Source organism: Eptesicus fuscus, chromosome 16 (genome assembly GCF_027574615.1).
Source record: "Eptesicus fuscus isolate TK198812 chromosome 16, DD_ASM_mEF_20220401, whole genome shotgun sequence".
In the NCBI taxonomy this organism is placed as follows: Eukaryota; Metazoa; Chordata; class Mammalia; order Chiroptera; family Vespertilionidae; genus Eptesicus; species Eptesicus fuscus.
Window position 1 is genome coordinate 42,891,668 of NC_072488.1, and position 24,052 is coordinate 42,915,719.

Consider the following 24,052-nt stretch of genomic DNA (forward strand, 5'->3'; position numbering starts at 1 on the left):
GAGGCCCAACTACAAAACTCACAAAGCTGGGCATGTAGGAACAGCAAAATTTTATAACTGCTGAAACTATCCCAGTGGGTCACACAGTCACCTGGGTCAAGTAGGACTCACTCTACTAGGCTTTCTTTTTTTTTTTTAGTTCTTTTGCATAATTCTGTAAAGTGGGAGAAGCATCAAAATTGTGAACTGAGCTCCTTCCTAGTGTCCTAAAAAATACATTTACTTATAAAAGTGCATAAACCTTTCCAAGGAAAGTAATATACCAAAAGGACCCAGTCTTCATGGGCTGGGAAAACAACTGTCAAAATAAACGTAAGACACACTAACAGGATTCGAGGATGGCTTCTCCAGGCTGAAGCTGATGGCCAGCATAGCATGCCTTTCACACACCTTTGGTAACAATATCTTTTCTTAAAATCAGAATAGGGTGGGGGTGGAAAGGAATATGGGACTAGATACCATGAAAGACAAAGAGGCAAATCTACCCAAGTGCTCCTGTACCTTGTAAATGATGAGTTTGATGGTAGCTGTAAACAAAGGCTTAAGAGTAGGCCAACCATAACTGTATGACTCAAGTGGCAATAAACATCACAGTTTTCCCCTTGAATTTACAACTTTCATCAACCATCAAAAGAGTTACTGTAAACCAATACTTCAAGTCCGTGTTTTCTTGAATGGAGGTTCAAAGCAGGAAGACATGGGCTCAGCAGACAATTGGTAATCCCAGTTCATTGCAGAAAGCCCTCATGGGTCGCATAGTTGCATGGTCTGGTTTAAAACACCTGCTTCTTCCACTCATCCCTCTTCCCATCCAGCTTAACAGACTCAGTAGTTTTCTAGGTGCTCACTGCCCTTGCAAGCATACAGCAGGGTGAGAGGGCATTCGTAAACACCCAGATTTTCTTGGTCAGCTTATTCTGTTTAAACACACATAGCAGTACATTCCTGATGAAGGGGGGAAAATTGCAATAATTTCCTTAAGTCAAAAAGGCAAAACCTAATAATGATAATAATAATAATAATAATAATAATAATAATAAACTGCTCAAAATGAAAGTCAGTAGAACAAAAGAGAAATACTCAGAGGCTTGTAGAGTAAGACTGAGCACGTTTAGATACTCCAGTCACAGTGTTAAGTTAAACTACTATTCCCCTCCCCCACTGTGCACCCCTAGCCCGCCCACCCCCTTCAGCTCTGCCTTTTTGTGCAGCACTGTCCCCATATGTGGGGACATACAAGTCCTCCTCAAAGTTTCTCTGTCAGCTCAGTACTTCACTCCTGGAATAAATTCCTTGGCATCCGGGTTCAGGTTACTTTTGCTCTGAAATAAGAACCAAGAGTTAATAAATCCCACAGCAAACTGTACTTTAAAACTTATTTTCTCCCTGCTTCCATTATTACCAGTACCTTCCCCTCAGCCTCAAGAGAGAAAAAAAAAACACAACAGAATTCCTGCAACTCAGCCCATTACTGCTGGGCTGGTCTCAATGGCCCCTGACATACTAAGCCCTGACTAACCTCACTGTCTCCTTCCTGCTTCAGATTTCTGCTCCCTTTATGATGCTTTCATTAGGGCAGTGATGGGCAACCTTTTGAGCTTGGTGTCAAACTTCGCCAAAAAACTGAGCATAACTCGGGTAGTGTGTCACTTTGAGGAAAAAACATTATCTCGCAAATGTTTCATCCTCAGGAGCAGCAAATGTTTCATCCTCGGCATGCGGCCGCCTCAGTGGCCGCGTGTCATCAGAAATGGCTACACGTGTCAGTGCTGACACGCGTGTCATAGGTTCACCATCACTGCATTAGGGGCTTATAAGTTTGACTCCAAAAATAATTCAATTTATTGAGCACTCTAATCTGATGAACATCAGAGAACTTCATCAAACCAGTTTGATTACCACAATCCCTATATACGTATATCATTCTTCATCTTGCTGTACTCTCTTTGGTTCTCTGCTCTCTTGTGAATATCACAACCTTAGCAAACTATGGGGCACAATCATTCAGACCATGAGTTGTGTGAGAACTAAATCATTCAGAATTCCATAGGTAAACATGGAAGGCAGGGAATTCACTTATCCAGTCTTCTCATTTTAAGTGGAAAAATGGCCTCTAATGAATACGTTCCTTCCAAAATGAACAGTTTTTATAACAGCATCATTCAAAATTACAAATGCAGATTTGATGGATAGTAAAAGGAACAGCAGCAAATGATAATTTAAAACCAAATCTTGCCCTAGCTGGTTTGGCTCAGTGGATATAGTATCGGCCTGTGGACTGAAGGGTCCCAGGTTCGATTCCAGTCAAGGGTGCATGCCTGGGTTGTGGGTTCAATCCCCAGTAGGGGATGTGCAGGAAGCAGCCGATCAATGATTCTCGCTCATCATTGATGTTTTTCTCTCTCTCTCCCTCTCCCTTCCCCTCTGAAATCAATAAAGATATATTAAAAAACAAAACAAAACACCAAACCTTTTCTATGTTCAAATTTTTATCCTTAATCCCAATTCTATTTTAAAAAGCCCATTGGGCCGAAACCGGTTTGGCTCAGTGGATAGAGCGTCGGCCTGCGGACTGAAGGGTCCCGGGTTCGATTCCGGTCAAGGGCATGTACCTTGGTTGTGGGCACATCCCCAGTAGGGGTTGTGCAAGAGGCAGCTGATCGGTGTTCCTCTATCATCGATGTTTCTAACTCTCTATCCCTCTCTCTTCCTCTCTGTAAAAAATCAATAAAATATATTTAAAAAAATAAATAAAAAAATAAAAAATAAATAAAAAGCCCATTGGGAAAAATGAAAGTTGGTGATGCTGTAACGATGTTTTCACAATGCTTTATTAGGTGAATGCATCTTCAATGTACCCGATTATTAATGCCCACGTGGTAAGTGAAGAATAGCAGCTTAGAGGGCTCCAGGGATTTGCCCAAGGTAGTAGTGCCAGAAAGTAAGACTGTGACTACAAATCCCATATTCTCACTATGTCACATGTAGAACTACTTATGGCTCTTACCAAAATATCTTCAGAATCATGACCATTGCTGACAGATAGTCCATTTAACTGTTGCTGCAACTGTCCCATGGCCTGAGGCAGGTCTCGCGATGGGATAAACCAGTCTTGGTCTTCCTCGTCCAGCATCTCCTGGAAGCACCGGTCCAAGAACTCCTGCTCCAGCAGCTCCTCCTCCACCTAACAGGCAAAGGTGCAAGCTCAGACTCACCCTCCCAGAGGCACTCGTCCCTCCCAGGTTTAATCCACCTCTTTGTGTTGAGGTTTTTACTCCAAGATTAAGAATGATCTTGCATGAGACCTGCTAAGAATTAAGATGCTTCTAATGACTGGCTGGACAGAATATACTTTTTTTCAATAGTTAAGTTCCATTAACAATAAGACTAAGGAAATAGTTATTCAAAATAGCGGAAGTTCTTCACAGATCATCTAAGACTTCTAATATGTGAAACAGATATTTTCCATTCACATGGCACTTACCAAAAATCTATTTTTTTGTAAAAATATTTTTTTATTGATTTCAGAGAGGAAGGAAGAGGGAGGGAGAGATAAAATCAAGAATAATGAGAGAGAATCATTGATCGGCTGCCTCCTTATGCCCCCTACTGGGGGTTGAGCCTGCAACCCGGGTATGTGCACTTGACCAGAATCAAACCCAGGACCCTTCAGTCCGCAGGCTGACGCTCTATCCACTGAGCAAACTAGCTAAGGCCCGAAAATCATTTTTAAAGCTTAAAATTCTTTTCTCAATCTTGTTAAGAAGCAACTTTTCCTAAATTTCCCATTTGACAACTATGAAAAAGGTATAGGAACTATGTAACTAGACCACTACCTGGACAGTGGACATTAAATCAAAACCAACTTTTAGCTTCTGGCCCACTTTTCTGGTAATGAGGCCCCTAAGCGTGAAAAATACTTTCAGAACCTTAGAAAAATATAAAGAACACTTTTTGACATACTAATAGAAAATGATTTCGTCAAGGTAGTATTCTTTCAAAACAAGAAACAATATGAGCCCTGGCTGGTGTGGCTCAATGGGTTGGAATATCATTCCATATACCAAAAGGCTGCAGGTTCGATTCCTGGTCCAAGCACATATCCAGGTTGTGGGTTTGATCCCCGGTCAGGGTACGTGCAGGAGGCAGCCGATGGATGTTTCTCTCTCTCTCTCCCTTCCTCTCTCTCTCATGTCCTCAGATGAAGATAAAAAGAAAAAAATTCTATGAATATTGAAACAAGTCCATATTTCTTAAAGATTGCCCTAAACGAAAGCAACGTGTATCTAACATATTTTATACCTGTTTACAGTCATTGACTATTAACTCTTATGAAAGAGTTCATTCTGCACACTGTGTGATTTTAACAGGCCTCCTGCCTCACATTTGGCCATCTCTTCTCCTGCAGCTGGCCTGGTGACAGATTCACAGTTCACTCATGCCACTGCCAGCGGGGAGTCAAACAAAAATAATCACCCAAACTAGCCAATATAGTTAGCACCTCATGAATTCCAAGGAAAAGTCACTGATAGCAAGACTCAAAAATAGTATTTCAACATTATAGTTAGCAACATTTAAAAACATTTCAAGTAAATTAGAAAGTTATGAAGTACTTAATAGTAACTACAAAATATTTCTAAGCCACAAGATTTAACCTAATTGCTCAAGATCTGCCCTGACTATCCCCAAAAGTGTTCCCCTTATTAAATTTATCCTTATTCACAGGCACAACCCCCAAAAATGGTTACCTGGGCACAGGGGTGTGAGTGAAGCATGGTACCTGTGCTATTCACACAAATCATGACACAGTGAGCCACTTGAGTGGAAACTGCTGACAGCACCCCCAAAGCTCGTTTTCTTCTTCCCTCAGCAACAGGCTATTCAGTTAATACCATATTTCCCATCTCCCATGCTAGATATGGTCATGTAACTATCAAGTAATGTCCCCAGAAGGGATGGGAGCACTTTGCATCACCTGGTTAAAAGGAGATCCCTTGCCTGGGCCTTTGATCGCTCTTCCTCCAAAGCACTACCTGGTCTTTTACCAGTTGAGGGTGTTTCCTGATCAGCTCAGACCAGGCTTCCACGTATTTTTAAGTTATTCTAAAGCTGAGGAACAGACTGACAATAAAGTATTATAGCTGCTGAGCCACACACATCATTGTCCCCCCTCTTCTTTCTTTACCTGTCTGTTAAAATCCTCTTCATTCTCCATCCACATGTACTCTGCAAATGGGTTTTCTTTCTCATCGTGCCCATTTAACCCCTGGTCCTCTTTGGATTTTACATTGGGGGATGTATTTGCCACACTGGATCCATTCATTATGATAGAAGCTAAACAGAAACAAAAGAAAAGGTAAAACCTATAATTTCCAGATTCTCTCAGAAGCTTCTGAAGTTCTAAGTCCAAGTTATTAACTATAGAGGAACACAACTGCTAATCTATGTCTGTTACAAAACTAAAAATATCCTATAATTATCAACTATACAGATGTACAGTTCTTTAAGAGTTAAAAGAAAAATATGCCTTCTTTCTGCCATCTTGGAGCCTGCGGAGGCTGCTGAGATCAGGACTTCTATAACAATAAATATCTCTGGAAGGCCATTTGTGCTGACTATAAGTGGGGTCTCCAGAACCAGAGGGAGCACACAGCTCTTCTTAAAACTGAAGGTGTTTAGTTCGAGCCTGCATGGCTCAATGGTTGAGTATCAATCTATGAACCAGGAGATCATAGTTTGATTCCCAGTCAGGGTACATGCCCGGGTTGCAGGCTTGGTCCTTAGTGAGGGGCATGCAGGAGGCATCATTCTCTCTCATCATTGATGTTTCTATATCCCTCTCCCTTTCCTTTTCTCTCTCTGAAACCAATAATAAAAACAATTTTTTTTTTAAAAAAATTGAAGGTGTTTATACTTGAGATGAAACTGAATTCTATCTAGGCAAGAGATGTGCTTATGTGTACAAAAGCAAGATCACCACAGTGACTCCTGGTAGCAAATGGAGTAAAACCAGAGTAATCTGGGGAAAGGTAACTCATGCTCATGGAAACAGTGGCATGGGTCATGCTAAATTTCAAAGCAACCTTCCTGCTAAGGCCACTGGACATAGAGTCTGTGTAATGCTGTATCCCTCAAGGATTTAAACTTATTGAAAAATAAATGAAATGGTTTTGTTCTCTTGTAAAAAAAATAATAATAATAAAGAAGGGGAGAGGAAACCATGTCTATGTTTAGTTAGCCTTTCTAGCGAGTGAGAGGGAGGATGAATCTTTTCAAGACAAATTCTGTAGGTTCTAGAACCTAATCACAATCACATGGCTTCCTTAAAGTTTAAATAAGTAAAGAAAATGTGTTCTTAAATGAACATGGTAAGCAACTGTATCTTATTCTGATTCTCAAGATTGGTTTTATTTAGAATATATTCAAAAAACAATACATGTTTTCTGTATTGATAAGCAAAAAAAAGAAAATTAAGGTCACCAGTTGTTCAACCAACCAGAATAAAGAATGATTAACAGTGTGGTGCATATAACCTTCCTGACTTCCCCTGAGTGTATTCAGATACACACACACACAATTATCCATCCTTATGGTAACAGCATGATGCACCATCATTTGCTTTTTCTCATTCCTATAATAACACAACCATATTGTCTTTTGGGTGTTTTAATGTTTCTGTATTATAAAAGTTCAATGAACTTCTTGTGTTCATTTAAAAAAAAATGATTTCCTTAGGATAACTCCTAGGAATAGAAGTGCTATATTAGAAATTAAGTTTTTCTTAAGGCTCTTGATTTATTGCCACCTGGTCATAAGAATTTAAATTCCCATGAGTAGTATATAAGTGCCTATACCTCTGCATTCAGGAGTATTATTTTTTTAAGCCACCACCAATCTCAATTTATTACTTACATTTACATTTCTTTTATTTTTAATGAAAGGCTGAATATTTTGAGATATACCTTCTGGCCCTTCATATTTCTTGTTTTATAATCTTTCTGCTTAAGAACTTTGCCCATTTTTCTATCAAGGTATATGTCTTTTCCTTATCTTTTGAAGAATTTTTATTATTTTTATCATAATTTTAATTTTTCATAAAATAATTTATAAATAAAAATATTTGATTTGCTTGATTTTTTGGTGGCAGTTGTGCTGGCCTTAATATTTGTCTATAGCTTGATGGAGGTTTATATGTTTTCTAACAAACCTGACTATTAAGAACTCCATAAATACCTGGTGAATCAATACTTAGGCAACTTTCCCTTTCTATTTAAATACCATCCACACCTATCCCCTTTGGGGCATATTTACGTTTTCTTTAATAAATTATTTCCTAATTCATTTCCATCTTGGCAACATTCATGAAAAAGTTCTTCTTTGCTTCTTCTGAGTACACTAAAAAATTACTGCTTACTCCCCTTTAAAATACTTGCAATTTTCTAACCTGTTATAGACATTAGGTAGAACTGTGAAGAATAAAGAATAGCCAGTAAAACAACTATTGATAGTTTAAAAAGTATTTTATTTATGCCCAGCGGCATGGCTCAGAGGTTTAGCATTGACCTATGAACCACAAGGTCACAGTTGGAGTCCTGGTCAGGGTACATGCTCGGGTTGCAGGATCGATCCCCAGTATCCCCAGTAAGAGGCGTGCAGGAGGCAACAGATCAATGATTCTCTCTCATCACTGATGTTTCTATCTTTCTCTCCCTCTCCCTTCCTCTCTGAATTCAATTAAAAAAAAATAATTTATTTTTAAAGTATTCAATTTAAGACAGACCCCATTTAATTCACTGTTGGTATAAACAGGCACCAAGTAAGAAATTATCAGTTTTACATATTTTACATAGAGACAAAAGAAAATAACAGTATGGTGCACCCTTATTTGCTTTTTCTCATTTCTATGTTAATAATGCCCTACTGTCTTTTGGAGTGTTTCCAATGTTTCTACATTACATAGGTTGCTTTTATATTCCAAATCCAGCTCCATAATAATTCCCTCCCTAAGGCTATAGAGGAGAGAAAACCAGTTCCTTATTTTTACCACTTCCACTTGCAGCATAACAATGATAGAAGCAAGTCTGCTCTGTATCAGTGGGTTATTCCTCAACACAGCGACTCTTAAAGGTCCCGATCCTTGCTGGGTAGCAGGTTGCACAGTATCATTATTCCAAAGATTCACTGGCAGTTGTTTACAGCCAGCACAATGATTTATCCTTATCAATATGGAAGTCATTCATAGAAACTCAGAGTTTCGTTTTCTAAAACATCTGCCTTTGCCCAAAAAACAAATCCTGAGTACACACAACCATAAGGAAAAAGGGAAGGCAGAGGAAGAAAGAAAGAATAACCCTTCTAATTCAAGAACAAGAAGGAATACAGAGAGCAAATTGCAGGATGCACTCGTTCATGAGAAATGGAAAGGAAAATTACCATAATCTCACATGGAGACGTTCCCCAAATTAACACACTTTAGCAAAGCTGATACTAGAAAAGTGGTTTTCTTTTCTTTTTTTTAAAAAAAAAAAATATTTTTTTTAATTGATTTTTTACAGAGAGGAAGGGAGAGGGAGAGAGAGCCAGAAACATTGATGAGAGAGAAACATCAATCAGCTGCCTCCCGCACATCTCCCACTGGGGATGTGCCCACAACCAAGGTATATGCCCTTGACTGGAATCAAACCTGGGACCCTTGAGTCGGCAGGCCGACGCTCTCTCCACTGAGCCAAACCGGTCAGGGCAAAAAGTGGTTTTCTTACAATTGGCTACACAGTCAATTTGTACTTTATACCATTCTACTTGTGTTTCCACACAATTGGAAAGTTTGGTTTCTCTTAAATATCAGCAACCCAATAATTCAATTTGTATAGTGTTTAGCAATTTATCAAGTACTTTCACATCTATCATCTGACTGCCTCAGAATCTGTCCTGCCTCACTTCATTTTTTTTAAATATATTTTTATTGATTTTAGAGAGGGAGAGAGGGAGAGAGAATCATCGATTGGCCGCCTCCTGCATGCCCCCCACTGTGGATCGAGCCCACAACCCGAGCATGTGCCCTTGACTGGAATTCAACCTGGGACTCTTCAGTGTGCAGGCCGACACTCTAACCACTGAGCAAAACTGGCTAGGACTGTCCTGCCTCACTTTAAAAACCCATCCAGACATTGCTATAGGAGGAACAAAGAAGGTACCAGATTCAGGGGTTAAGCAACCTAAATTGCTGGGTTAGTTCAAGAACACTGGATTATGGGTTTACTGGGTGACAGTGCTTAATGTGTCCCTGGACTTTAGTAGGAGGTGGGAATGGGGAGACTTTGCTTGAGACTAGAGACTCCTAGGTAAGGCATTTGAGGAATGCCTTCCAACTTGGGGAAGACACTGAGTAAGATAGGATTGCTGCCCGTATTGTCCCTGACTTTCTGGCTTCCAGAGTTTAATGTAACGTTCTCCTCTATTCCCAGCTCCTCTCCAGCTCACTATCCTTCATGCACACCCTCTAAGAGCAGTGTGTCTCTAACCATCCTACCCTGGCCTTTCACATTCACTCAATCCTCACCCATACAACGTACATCATTATGATACTACAGTGTAGCGGGGACAAAGAGAATGACTCCAATGCTCCCAAAGATGGGGGAAATGCTTGATTATACAAGGATTACAGATCAGAATGGCTCCATGTTGTCAGCTACGCTATGGAGAGGCCCATGTGGCCAGGACCTGAATCCTGTTAACATCATGTGAGTGAGTTAGAAGTTCATCTTCCCCCAGTCAAGCCTTCAGATGAGACAGCTGTCTCAGCTGACAGCCTGACTGTAACTTCATGGGAGACTCAGAGGTAGGGGCACCCAGCTAAGCTGCTCTCAGATTCCTGACCCTGTTGTTTTAACCTGCTAACCTTTGGGGTAAGTCATTACAAAGTAACAAATAAGTAATACAGGTAATCACTAAACAATGACAACTAGCTCTGCCACACAAACTACCAGTTGCCACACCTTTTCTCGTATCTACTGAGAGGGCAAATGTGCAATTTTAAGTGGGTCATTGCTCGAGAAGTTCTTTAGAATTAGACCAACAGAAGAGAAAGGAGTTTACATCTAGTCTGTCTCTATTACAGTATAAAATCTAAGAACTACTTGAAACTTATTCCCTCTCCACCTAACTTTCCCTCTTATATACACTGCAAACAGGCCGAAAATGGAACATAACATTTGTCATTTTGGCTGAAGATGGGAAAACACGTACCCTGTTCCTAATCAAAATAGAGGTTCAAAGGCCTGCCAAGCATTTGACTTAGAATTCTACTATGGTCAAGGATTCATGCCTAAAAAAGCTTGAAAAAAGGGCTTTGGTTCTCAGCCATAAGGAACTTTAGGGCTTTTAATGTATCTAGGATATTTCTAGAATACCTGTTTCATCAGTGCAACACTTTAAACACCCACAAACTTTCAGATCCAACATGTTCACAGCAAAAACTAGCTATTCTTTGAACCTAAATAAGATTTGGAACTTTCAACTGAATCACCTGGAAAAAAAAGTCTACTGAGCAATGGATATAAAAACTAGTCTCTACTATTCTGTTTCCTGCAGTTTTGTTAACTTCATTCAATCTGGTCAATACCATTTTTTAAAAGTTAAATATTGTGGATAACAGTTTTAAATTTTATTTTACTTCAAATACACTGCTACTAGATGCAGGTTTTGTCCATTCTTAGTTATATCTAGATGCACTCACTCATTAATGTCTGAGTGCCTGTGTGCCCCAGCCAACTGTGCTGTAGTGCTTTGACAGGCTGTACAGTCCTTGCCCTGGTAGTATTTACATTCTCTCAGGAGACAAGCAAATAATTAAGAATAATTATGATCCCTGTTATGAAAGAAAAAGAGGGACTATTAGAAAACTAACAACAGAGGGATCCAACTAAGCCCAGGAGTGGGGGATGGTTAGAAAGGTTTCCCAGAGTAAGCAACACATGGATACCTAAAGAACATAAATTAGCCAGAAATAGGGAGAAGAGGAAAAAGTATGTGCGAAGTCTCAGAGTCAGGAAAAAACTAAATGAGGAACTAAAAGTCGATAGGTATGCATGCAGTTGGAGCATCAAAGGAGAACCAGTGGGAGAAGGGCAAGGAAGAGTGATGAAGATGCATAGGCAGACAAGGCCAGCTCATGCAGGAAATTAGAGGCTACATGACGGAGTTTGGATTTCATCCTAAAAGCAATGAAAGCCATTAAAAAAGGTTCTGGACAGCACAGCAACAAAGATTCCATTTATATCTGGACATAATTCAGGCTGCCATATGGAAAATGGACTGGACAGAGAGTGAATAATGGGAGACCAGTAAAGCAGGTAATGTGCTAATTCAGATGAAAACAATAATAATGGCTGCTTAGACTAAGATAATGGCAGTAAGAAGAGAGGGGGAAGATTCCAAAACTATTTTTGGTTGTTTGTGGTGATGAACTGATGTGGGGAGACAGGATGAGAAAATATCACGGATAACTTTGGCATGGTAATGTCATTCACTGAGCTAAGAAACTCTGCGAGAAGGGCACACTTTCCCTGGGTGGTAACAGGAAGTGGGGGTAAGAGGGGTGATGTGTTCAATTTTGGACATGTTAAATTTTTAATGCCTCTGTCACATTCAAATGGTGATGTTAAGTAGATTGTCTACATGCGTCAAGAACTGGAGAGGTCTGGCTTAATATAAAAATTTGGAGTTGTTTATATAAATGGTAACAGAACCCATGGGACTAGAAGGTATTGCCTAGGGACAAAGGGCAAAGTGAGGTGAGAAGAGAGTCCAAGACCCAGACCTGATGTGTATACACATTTTAAAGTCAGGTGGAGGAGGAGAATAACATAGAAAAGGAGACTGAGAAGAAGTCAGAGACTTGAGAAGAAAACCAGAAGAGTGTGTCATCACAAAAATCAAGGGACGAAAGAATCCCAGTATGGTGAGTTGAATGGTAGCCTTCCCAAAAGGTTAGCCCACACCCTAATCCCTAGAACCTGTGAAGGCTACCTTATTTAGAATAGGGGTCTTTGCAGAAGTAACTAAATTAAAGATCTTGAGATAAGTAAATCATCCTGGATTATCCCAGTAGGCCCTAAGTCCAATGATAAGTGTCCTTGTAAGAGAAAAGCAGAGGGAGATTTGAGACAGAGAGAAGAGGAGGAAATGTGATCATGGAGGCAGAGACTGGAGTAAAATGACCACAAGTCAAGGAATGCCTACGGCCACAACAGTTGAAGGGGCAAAAAACAGATTTTCCTAGAGGGAGTGCAGCCTGGACACACCTTGAGTTTTGACTTCTGGCCTCCAAAACTGGCAGATAATACGTTTATGTTGTTTTAAGCCACCAGTTTGTGGTAATTTGTTATAGCAGCCACAAGAGACTAATATACCCAGTACAGGGGTGTGTTGAAGGCTGCTGAAAGGTCAAGAGGAAGGCTGAGGAATGTCCATAGAATTTAGGACCTTAGAGGTCTCTGATGAGTTTAATAGGAGCAGTTTTCTTCTGTCCCCAAAGTCCATGCTCTTAGCCACTGCCCTACTCTCTCATACTTCCCCCCACTTTAGTTCCAGAATGGTTATGCTATAAAACTCTTAAATATTGCTAATGGGCATAGAGGAACAAGGCGGAAGAAAAATGCTGCCCTGGCCAGGTGGCTCAGCTGGTTGGAGCGTCACCCCATACACCAAAAGGTTGTGGGTTCAATCCTGGGTAGAGGTGTGCATAGGAAGCACCTGCTCGGCATTTCTCTCTCACATCACTGTTTCTCTCTCCCTTCCTCTCTCTCTAAAAATCAATGAATATATCATCAGGTGAGGATTTAAAAAAAAAAGAAAAATTAGGACTACATAGTGTTCTTCATAAAGTTAAATTTATTTTGTATTGAATTAAGGCTTCCCTATGTTTTTTGGTGTTAAAATAGCTTTTTATAAAATAATATTAATTAGAATGTTTTTACAATCCTTATTTTAAAAATTGTAATCCTAGTTGTCCTCAAAATATTTTTGAAAATTTACTGGCCTGTGAAATCCTAAAGATTGAGTATCTCTGATCTAATCACTCTTAGAAATTATTTGCGATATGCAGCCAAGCTTCAGAAGCACTGGTCTAGTTTGTAGGGTCTAGTTCTACTCTTCTTTTCCTCGTTCAAAGTCTTGTCTGAGGGAAAAGGGGAACAAAACAGGAATGTTTCCAAGTAGGGAGTCTGCCCAACCCACTGTCTTCAATAGTCAGTGTGGACCAGCTGATCAACTTGAAAAGTGAGGCTGCTAGGAGAACAACAGAAATTAGGTAGCAGACAAGCGAGAAAAACTTGTTGAAGCTAATCTCCTCTATGAACAGGTGTGGCTTCCTGAGTTTGCTTTCTCTTCTACTTGAAGCTTCTACATGATGCCTAAGTTCAGCACAGGTATCTTTGTCTTTATTTAAAACAAAAAATAAAACAATTAAAAAATATATGTGTGTATGTATGTAGTTAAATATGTACATATGTGTGTATATCTATCTATTCCTTCATAACTGTCTCCTGTGTCCAGCTTTATGCCAGGTCTATGATTTTGACCTTCATTTTTCATCTGCAGAGGGGATTATAAGAATTACTAGTATTACCTCAAACAATGCAATGACAAATCATTAAAACAAAAATCCACTTCTGATGTTTTATGCAGCAGATTCTATTCTCCAACATTCCAATAAGATAATTCCATTGATTTCTTTCTTTTAAAGTTTCTCTTATTCTCTTAAGTTATTGTTTTAAAAAATCTCAAAAATACCTTTAAATGCACACAAAACTTTCAATTTAATAAATTTCAAAGTTCTTTGACATTAAAAAAATTACTGGACCCTCCTAAAGCAAGGCTAAATAGTAAGTGATGGAGTGATAAAAGGGACATATAAATAACTCCTATTTTCATGGGATTAATCACAAAATTCTATCTGACCAGTGTCCTCTGATCTCTAAGCCTTGTAAATGAAACGTTCTCTCACTTGACATTTGACTAAGACAATCATGAAAAGAGAATTGTGTTGTGTCACTGCATATTACTAATTAACTGAATGCAACACTATGCTGGGAGCAGAAAGTTGATCTTTCATGATTTGCTCCATCACCTCTGCATACTCCCACACCAAATTCAGCTTTCATCTAGAATCAGATTACAACAGTGGTTCTTAAAATACAGTCCCTGTCCCAGCAGCATCAGTATCACCTTAGATGGGAACTTGTTAGAAATGCAGATTCCCAAGCCCAAACCTATACCTGTTGAATCAGAAATTCTGCGTTTGAACCTAGAAATCTGTAATAAGCCCTCCAGGTGATTCTGAAACAAACTCAAGTTTGAGAATCACTGGTATACAGCAAGTAGAAAAATGTGTTTCCTTCTGTAAGTCCAAAGCCAGGGATATTGCATATTCTATCTTAATATGAAATGAAGACATCCAATTAAAAAACAATCTCCTCACAACTCCCACCCTCAAGCCAATGTGTTTTATTTTTATGCGTTAAATAAGAAAACAAGCTGCAATGAGAGATTTCATCTGAAATGTATACTTAGGTATCAGTTCCCATGCAGCCTGATTATATACAATACATTTTCACACTTCTAAAGTCCTAAAAAGGGATCTTTATAAAGTGAACCTCAGACACTTTAGGGATTCTGTAATTTCGAATCAACTAGGTCTTAATATATCGAACTTATTAGAGAAGTAAAGTTGAATTATTTGCTCTACCTTAGAACTACATTCGACAGGGAGCTAAAGTTTAGGATGTTGTTCACCTTTATACTTCTAAGTTAATAAAATTAAATCAAAAGATCCCATTCTTCATAAGTTTCTAGCATGGCAAAGTTTTACTGCATAACTTCTTGCGTTCGGTGAGAATAAAGCAGACCCCTGGTAGGCACATTACATATCTTCAAGACTGCAGACTGAACAGTTTTATCTGTTCAATATTAAAACAAAGGTCCTACAAACTCTCAAAGAGTGAGTCTACTGCCACAGTACTAGCCTCAGTAATAAAAAGATACCAAGAACACCACTATCAAACTAAAGTCAGCTCTCAGTGGATAATTACATTCTGTTCTGCTCCTATTTACACTAAAATCTCTATGTTAAAACTCATTATCCCTGAAATAATGGCATTTTAAATGTTAGGCAAGACCAGTCTGTAGTCCACACAACACCTACTTTCAAAAAGCAGGCTAGCCCTAACCGGTTTGGCTCAGTGGATAGAGCGTCGGCCTGCGGACTGAAAGGTCGCAGGTTCAATTCCGGTCAAGGGCATGTACCTTGGTTGTGGGCACATCCCCAGTGGGAAGTGTGCAGGAGGCAGCTGACCCATATTTCTCTCTCATCGATGTTTCTGACTCTCTATCCTTCTCCCTTCCTCTCTGTAAAAAATCAATAAAATATATATTAAAAAAAAAAAAGCAGGCTATTCCCATGCAACTGTTCAGAGCACAAAGACATGAAAAGAGTTTTCTAATGGTTAGTATACAAGTAACTCAACACATTAAAAATAACAAAAATACCACAAAAGAAAACTAGACCTACCTTTATGCTACAAACATAAGTTCAAATAAAGCATGAGCAAATAAAATCAAGCAATTTATTTAAAAATAAAACCACTTTGTTTAAATAGGCTCAGTCCAGAAATGCAAAATGGTCTAAAATTTGAGAAATATAAAGCCCAGCCGGCATGGCTCAGTGGTTGTGTGTTGACCTATGAACCAGGAGGTTGCAGTTCAATTCCGGGTCAGGGCACATGCCTGGGTTGTGGGATTGATCTCCAGTGGAGAATATGCAAGAGACAGCTGATCAATGCTTCTCTCTCATCATACATGTTTCTCTCTCTCCCTCTTTGTTCCTCTCTGAAATCAATAAAAATATCTTAAACAAACAAAAAACCCAAAAGGGAAATGGAGGCAACTGATGGTTAGGTAGATGTGCCCAAGGTCATTCAAATAGAAAGCTGGCAAAGACAAATTTCAAATCCAGATCTTCTTACTTCAAATTCAGTGAGCTATCAAAAACATGATCATTGCTTCCTTAATTTTGTTAATCCTCACCCAAGAGGATATTTTTCCATTGATTTTTAGGAAGGGTGAAGGAGAGAGGGAAAGACAGAGAGAAACATCGATTTGAGAGAAATACATTGATTGGTTGCCTCCTGCAGGAGCCCTGACCAGGGCCGGGGAGGAGCCTGAAACCAAGGTACGTGCCCTTGGCTGGAATCGAACCCAGGACCCACTGGTCAGCAAGCTGATGCTCTATCCACTGAGCCAAACTGGCTAGGGCTGCTTCCTTAATTTTAACAATTTCTCGGGAGTTAATCACAAAATTGACACGAGTTAAAGTTACATAATATAAGGACTCAGTCCCTAATGCTCATATAATCAAATTTACTGAAAGGAGAACATTGGCATACAACACCCAAAAATCCAGAGTCAGAAGAGGGTGTGGATTTTCAGTATGCTCCTAAATAAAATACCTAATTGGCAAAATGTGTGTCTAATATGATCCAATATGAATGCATAAAAAAAAAGCAGCATCCTCTCAAGTTGGAAGATTCTCCCTTTCAAGACGACCTTTGCCTTTGTCCCCAGCATTGACTTTTATTCTGGTTTTGCAACACCCCAGGGTGTCACCAGAGGAATTTCAAAATATGAATAAGCCATACATTTCAATAAGGTGTGTGTGATTATATAACTTTTTAAAAACTTGGAACTTATTGACCAAGATGATAACTTGGTTAGAATACATTCTTTCTCTCCAAATGTCTCTCCTTCTTTCCTATAAGATTATACAGATTATTTTGTAATGCACATGGAAAGCACTAATAAATCATGGTTTGGTAAAAATATATTTTAATGCACCATTCCTCAAACTATCCTATATAATAAAAGCCTAATATGCCAAGTGTCCGGTCGTCTGTTCAACCAAAGTATAATATGCTAATGATATGCTAAGGCTCCTCAACCACTCACTATGACGTGCACTGACCACCAGGGGACAGCTGACCGGTCGACCAGTCGCTATGATGTGCACTGACCACCATGGGGAAGATTTTCCGAATGGTAGGTGAGCTTGCTGCTGGGGTCCAGCCCATGGGGACTGAGCGAGATGGGCTGGACATGCCCCTCCCACATCCCTCCCTGGCCCCAATTGTGCACTGGTGGGGTCTCCCAGCCTGGCCTGTGCCCTCTCGCAATCCAGGATCTCTCAGGGAATGTCGGAGCGCCGGTTTTGGCCCGACTCCGCAGGCCAGGCCAAGGGACCCCACTGGTGCACGAATTTGTGCACCAGGCCTCTAGTGTCTCATATAATACTATTTCAAAAGATGTTTAGGTATGCTGCAGGGGTGGGGGAGGGGGAAGGGGGGAGGAGAAGCCATGGGTAAATGTAATGTACCTTTTTGCAGATCCACAATTCACAATGGACAATATAATAAAAGCTCTAGAGAAGTCCAGCATTACAGAAACCTTTGGTTAAACAAGTTTATTTTGACACAAAATTCTTCTATTATAACTATTCACATTTTGTTTAGAAAAACTATTTGAATAAGTGTAACTTAATTAAAACCCACAACAGATACCAAAATGGGTAATTCTTAAAGCTCCCCTTCCACAAAATATTAATTCTTTAAAGAATCCCTAATTTCAGTTTAGTGAACTCCTTTCTCTTCACCTACCAATGCCTAGCTCAATTATCACCTCATCTGAGGAATTTTCTCCCAGCACTTCCTATATTACTAACTATTCCTTTCTCCTTAGACAGCATTTTATTCATATACTAGAAGCCCGGTGCATGAAATTCATGCACGGGTAGGGTCCCTAGGCCTGGCCTGTGACCAGGGCCAATCAAGTTCCCTGTTCTGCACCTCCTCCTTCCCTTGCCCTGCCCACCTCCCTGCCTCCCTGCCTCCTTCTTCCCTCGCTCCCTCAGCACTCCCCCGCTGCCACTGGTGGTTTGCCACATTCCACTCCGCCCCCTGGTGGTCAGTGCACATCATAGCAAGCGATCAAACTCCCAGTCTCCTGGTTGAACTCCTGAGGGAGAGTAATATATTTTACATATTAGTCAAATATATATATATATATGTGTGTGTATATATATATATATATATATATATATATATGTGTGTGTGTGTGTGTATATATATATATATATATATATATGACCTCACTTATCCTATCTAATAATAGAGTAACATGTAAATTACCATCACTCCGCTATGCCCACGATTGGGTGGCGGGAGGCTGGGGGACGGGACTCGGGGTGGCCTATCCGGCCATTGAGAGGCACGGATCCGCTGCCACTGAGGGGGGCTACCCTGCTGTTGAGAGGCGCAGGGGGCGGGACTCCCGCCCCCTGCGCCTCTCAACGGCCAGATTCGTGGCCGCTGAGGGGGCCTGCCGCAGACACCCAGCTGAGCCTCTCAACAGCAGGGTAGCCAGGTGTCTGCGGCAGCCCCCCTCAGCGGCCGTGGACCATCAAAAGCGGGGGAGCTGGGTGCCTGTCTGCTACGGCACCAGGCCTTTCGGAAGCCTCTGCCGAGCCGGAGGCTTCTGAAAGGCCTGGTGCACCAGCGGACAGGCACCCAGCTCCACTGCGAAAAGCGAAAGCGTGTAGGGGACCCTACACGTGCATGATTCAATCATGCACTGGGCCTCTAGTCATATGATAAATCAGTTCATCCATCTTTCTTCTTGTTAGCTTGTGAGCTCTTTCAGAATAAAGTTTGATTATATTTTGAGAACCTTGTAAAGTGTGGAACACATGTAAGTTTCATGATGAAGTAAATAATTTCACTGTAGTGTAATAATTCCCAGAATTCAATACTTGTATTTCTAAACTGTTACTGATATCCTGCCAACTACTTGAGAAAGTTTCTCCCCTAAAGCTTGCATTCATAGCTGAGCAGCTGTGGTCATGGTTAACTCAGTTGTGACATGCCCTCTAGCTAAGCCCATTCATAGTTATTTCCTCAAGTGATTTCCGTTTGCTTGCTTTTTGTGTTTTGTTTTTTTTAATCAACTAGGAATGTTCAGTAACCTTCATTATCTTTTCATATCTCTGTGCCTTTGCGCCTGCTGGTCCCTGCTTAGCATGCTGTCTTAAGTTTTATTCATTTGGAAGACATTCCTACTTATCCTTTAAGAATGAGCTTAAGAAATACCTTCTCTAGGAAACCTTTATATTCCCATCCTTTCAGAAACAGAAATTCCTCAAGTCATACACTTGTGCATCTATCTATATTAATAAAAGGGTAATATGCTAATTAGACTGGGAGGCCTTCTGGACGTCCTTCTGGACAAAGCCATGGTGGCCGGGCCGAGGCAGAGGCAGTTAGGGGCGATCAGGCCAGGAGGGGGAGCAGTTGGGAGCAATCAGGCCGGCAGGGGGGGGAGCAGTTGGGGGCGAGCAGGCTGGCAGGGGGCAGGGGCAGTTGGGGGCGAGAAGGCTGGCGGGGGGGGGCAGTTGGGGGCGAGCAGGCCAGCAGGCAGAGTGGTTAGGGGTGATCAGGCAGGCAGGCAGGTGAGCGGTTAGGAGCAGGCCGGGTGCAGGCCGGGCTGAGGGACACACACCCTCCCCCCCCCCCCCGTGCACAAATTTCGTGCACCGGGCCACTAGTTACTATATAACAGGCACTGAACTAAGTGCCAAGGATAGAAGAATGAAGATGTGAATCCTTCCTCATGGAGCTCATAGTCTAGGAAGGAAGAGAGCCATATGAACAAATAACTGCACTATATTACATGCAACACTAAAAGGAAGATTTATGGAATACTGTGACATGTGTCAATTACTTTGTTAGGTGGTTTACTGAACATTATCTATGATCACGTGATAGGTATTTGAATTGCACAGACATTCAAGAAACTCTAAGGACTCCCATAGTCTTAACTGTCTTCTGAAGAAACTGTCCCCAAGGGGTTCTTTTGTATATACTATAATCTATGGGACAGATAATGCATGAAACCAATCCTACTTCTTTTTATTTTTTAAGATATATTTTTATTGATTTCAGAAAGGAAGGGAGAAGGGGAGATAGATAGAAACATCAATGATGAGAGAGAATCATCAATCAGCTGCCTCCTGCACTCCCCACCCTGAAACCTGGGCATGTGACCTAACTGGGAATTGAACTGTGACCTCCTGGTTCACAGGTTGATGCCCAATGACTGAGCCACACTGACTGGGCCAATCCTACTTCTTTGACAATAAAAGACTGGACCAAGACTCAGAGTCCTAACTAAGGACAGACTGAATTTTAAGGAAATAATCTAGGACATGGCTTGGCTCAAAAGGAAGTGTTATGCACAGAGTAGAACAGAAATGTCCTGGAAGTCAGTATTCTAAGGGATGTGAAGTGGGAGGGGGCACAATAGGTTTCACTGTGGTCAAGTTAATCTATAATTCCAACCTGGACCTCTCCCCTGAGCTCTAGACTGCTAGCTATCTGTCCCTCTTACTTAACACAGCTATAAGGGCAGGAGCTTAATCTCTAGTTTGTTCACCACAGTCTAGACCAGACCCTGACTTATAGTAAATGCTTAATAAAAAATGGTTGAATAAAAGAATAAGTGAATGAACTCTCAAGGAAGCTAAGGAATCTACAGTGGACAGGGGGGAGGGGGATCTGAGGGAGGAGGGCTAACAGGAAATAGACTCCAGGGATCATTTACAAGTACAGTTGATCCTCATTATTTGTGGATCCTGTATTTAAGAATTCACCTACTTGCTAAAATTTATTTGTAATCCTAAAATCAATACTCAATGGCACTTTCACGGTTATTTACAGACATGCACAGAATGGCAAAAATTTCCAGCTACGCAGAACAAGGCAGGGCTCTCTGCCTTCTTTCAGCTCTCATATTGAGATGACTAAAGGACCAAACGGTAGGGGGCAGTGAAGTGCAGTGCAAGGAGCTTTGCCACTGGAGCCAGTAGGAAAGGGTTTGAATCCTAACTCCGGCACCTGTTAGGGGGTGAACACTTCTGAACCTCATTTTCTCTTTTTAAAAATAAGAAAACAGACTCTACCAGGATGAACTGTATTTAGTATTTAAGATTATTTCCCCTGAGAGCAATGGTTCATTATTTGCTAATTTAGTGATCTAGGTGACTTTATAGACCATAATTACTGTGAATAATGTGAATCCACTGTCATTATTTATTTTTAAAAAATAACAGAAAGATATAAAAAACAATTATTTGGATGGAGTAGAGGTCAGTGGCAAACTTCAAGAAGATTTTAAAATAGAACCTCATCAGGCACATACACTGTGGAAAAGGCCTTTAAGAGGAGAGAACAGCACCCACAGAGAGAAGCCAAGGTGTGTGACATACACAAGTAGGTTCAGGAAAATGGCACCTCAGAAAGTCCAGGGCAGTAGATGTGGCAGGGGCCACAGTGCTTCTCCGGGTCCTGTTCACATCCTGTACTGCAGAGCTTCTCCCTTTCATTCTTAGTGTACAGGTCTTCCATTACATTGTGAACTCCTTAAAGGCAAGATCTCTATGAAGAAATCATAACTATAGTCCTTTAAACTTGCAAACAAGTAATTTATAAGTACAAATCCACAGGAAAAGAAAGTACAAAAATAACTCTGGTTTTCAACTGCAGCCTTATACTAACTAACTCACAATAGCGACCCACCCATAAATTTGTTATTTGTCCAGGACTTTTCTTTTTTGACTGCTAGTAATTCTGTGAGAAATTCTTTTTATGGTTCTAAACACCTGGGGATTTGTTGAAATAGCTTTAAGATCCTCCTCTTTTTAGTGTGATTTATTAACAGGGTTCAAACATATGGTCCATCAAACAATGATGCTTCTTCATAGTAAAGATTCCTTTTAACTCACTCTACTAGACTTACTTCTCTATATACAACATATAGTCTTACCCTAGCAATATACAAGGAAGCACACTGATATATATGTTACAAATAGAATAAGAAAAACAGTAAGAATTTTTCACAAAAACTTGCAAAATTCTGACCAAAACAGTGTGGCCATGATTAAATTCACTGCTTACAATTCACCACTGAGAACTAGGAAAAACAATTCCAGTTTATGTAAAGCCACGAAACTAAGCACTGTTAGAATCTACAAGGTTTTGTACACGTGTATTTTCTCTTTTCCACATGCACTCTCTCTCATACATGCACAGCCTAAGGAGCCATCAGACTTATCCCAATACTTCAATTTTCCCCATCCCCCCAAACAAAACCCTCATTTACAAAACCCTGCAATACCTAGGTTAGCATTTTTAAAACTCTAAAGTCTCAATCAAATCTAAGGGTGGTGAGTTACTTTTTCCCCCCATAAAAGTCTTGGCATAATTTCATTTAGGCACAACATAGCTTGTACTGTCATCTAGAACATATGGCTGCAATCAACACGACTGAAACCCAACATGATACACTGTGAAGGTGAATACAAATCCTCGGGGAAAGTGGAATAGAGAATGTTATTTTTAAACAGTTTCAATGCTATTATCATCCATAGGCTGGGTGTGATCAAATCACATTGTGCTCACGTATGTTCTATAATTTACGATCAACTTAGAGTGGTCAGGCCCTCCCACTGCAAAACTCTCTGCCACCCCCAATTAAGCTGTTGAAAATGTAATCCAAGTCTGTCTACTTAAAAAAATAAGAATACATTTTAAATTTCTCGCTGCCGGTAAATCCTTCTCACCTGCATTTTCAGAAATTGTCACCAAAACAACGGTATTGGGACGAAGATTCCAGAGGGGACGTAACGACCCAGTGCTGTTTTTTTAAGTTAAGACAAGAATGGTTTACCTTTAACAAAACCGATTAAAGCTCCCACTGTAAAGTTTCCCTGGTACAGTGTATTCTGCTTCTCTGGTGTTCACCTTCCAGCTGCCTGGAAGGGACAAGTGGAAAATGTTAGTTTCCGTGAGAGATGAGGATGAAAGGTAGGGGGTGGGAGGAGGGTTAAAGGACTCACTCGCGGAAGGGAAGGCAGAAGAGAAGGGGCCAAGGTCCCCGACGCGAATGAGGTATCCAGATCGAGGGCTGGAGTCCAAGGGGAGGTGGGAGCAGAAGAAACGCAAAACACGCACGGGGGGCGCGAATGGGGGAGGGGCCAAGTGCGCATCTCCCCCACTTCCCACCCGGGGAAGGGGGACAAGGGATGCAGCATTGCTTCATTTGCCTCGTAGTAAAGGGACTCGCAAGCCAGAGACTTCAGCCCGAGTGTTAGAAGGGGGCTGAGGGGGCTCAGGGAAGTTGGGGGTGGAAGATGAACAGCGCGCCTTTGCAGGAAAAAAAAAAAAAAAAAAAACAAAAAAAACGACTTAAGAACCCCCGCGCCCCCAAGGGGCTAAGGGGCACCGCAGTTGACGCGACGTGGGACCTGCCGGTTGACCCTCCCCAATGGAGCTCGGGCAGGCGCGCGCCGCCCCTCACAGCCCGAGGGCGGCGGAAAGGGAGGCGCAGGGCGCCCCCCAAACCTGGAGAGCGACGCTTCCCGCGGGTCCCCTCCCCAGCAGGCCGGGCGCCCGAGCCCACCTGAGCGGACCAGAAGCCCCTCCTTCAGACCCTACTCGGTCGCTCCTCCGATAGCCTCAGCCGTCGCCGCCGCAGAGATCGTCGCAGCCAGAACAGTCCCGGCCTCCCCTATCCGAGCGTGAGCCACAGCACGAAGAAGCGCCCCACCACTCGCCAGGTTGCCTCTTAAAGCGCACGGACTCCTCGCCCCGCCCCCGAACCCAAGCTATTGGTTGCTGGGCACCGCCCTATTCGTCTATTGGGCCGAAGAGGATGCCGCTCAGTCACCTAACAGGGCACGTGTGGTGCTTATTGGCTTAAGTGTGAAGTAGTTCCCGCCCACTCCCTCAGAAGTACCAGCTTCTGATTGGTACTAACATCTGTCTCTTTGCTCCCTTCGTTCTTTCCCTCCAGGTGGAGCTCCTCCCTGCGGGAGACACCGGCTCTGATTGGCTGAAAGCGCGCTATGCTAGTCCTGGATAGGCATTGGGCCAAAGCACTGGGCGTCTGGCTG

The 24,052-nt window shown here is 41.4% G+C and overlaps 1 protein-coding gene and 1 pseudogene across 1 annotated transcript; one reads left to right on the top strand and one right to left on the bottom strand.

Annotated features, from left to right (window-relative positions):
• Positions 1-1,189: 1,189 nt before the first annotated feature.
• On the bottom strand, positions 1,190-23,739 carry PAIP2B (poly(A) binding protein interacting protein 2B). The gene is made up of 5 exons (XM_008147482.3): positions 23,560-23,739; positions 22,828-22,912; positions 5,186-5,334; positions 3,008-3,184; positions 1,190-1,322 (listed from the first exon to the last, which is right to left on the bottom strand). The coding sequence occupies exons 3-5, from the start codon at positions 5,321-5,323 to the stop codon at positions 1,266-1,268; spliced, it is 372 nt and encodes a 123-aa protein (XP_008145704.2). The 5' UTR covers positions 5,324-5,334; positions 22,828-22,912; positions 23,560-23,739; the 3' UTR covers positions 1,190-1,265.
• On the top strand, positions 5,492-6,143 carry LOC114233710 (60S ribosomal protein L35a-like; annotated as a pseudogene).
• Positions 23,740-24,052: the final 313 nt, after the last annotated feature.

What these genes read in the sequence shown, in the direction of transcription:
- PAIP2B (XM_008147482.3), bottom strand. Translation starts at nt 5,323, where the DNA reads ATGAATGGATCCAGTGTGGCAAATACATCCCCCAATGTAAAATCCAAA. An exon ending in AAGAGGATTTTAACAGACAG is followed by an intron (nt 3,185 to 5,185) that starts GTAAAGAAAGAA and finishes TTTGCCTGTTAG; the next exon opens with GTGGAGGAGGAGCTGCTGGA. An exon ending in ATGATTCTGAAGATATTTTG is followed by an intron (nt 1,323 to 3,007) that starts GTAAGAGCCATA and finishes TTCTTATTTCAG; the next exon opens with AGCAAAAGTAACCTGAACCC.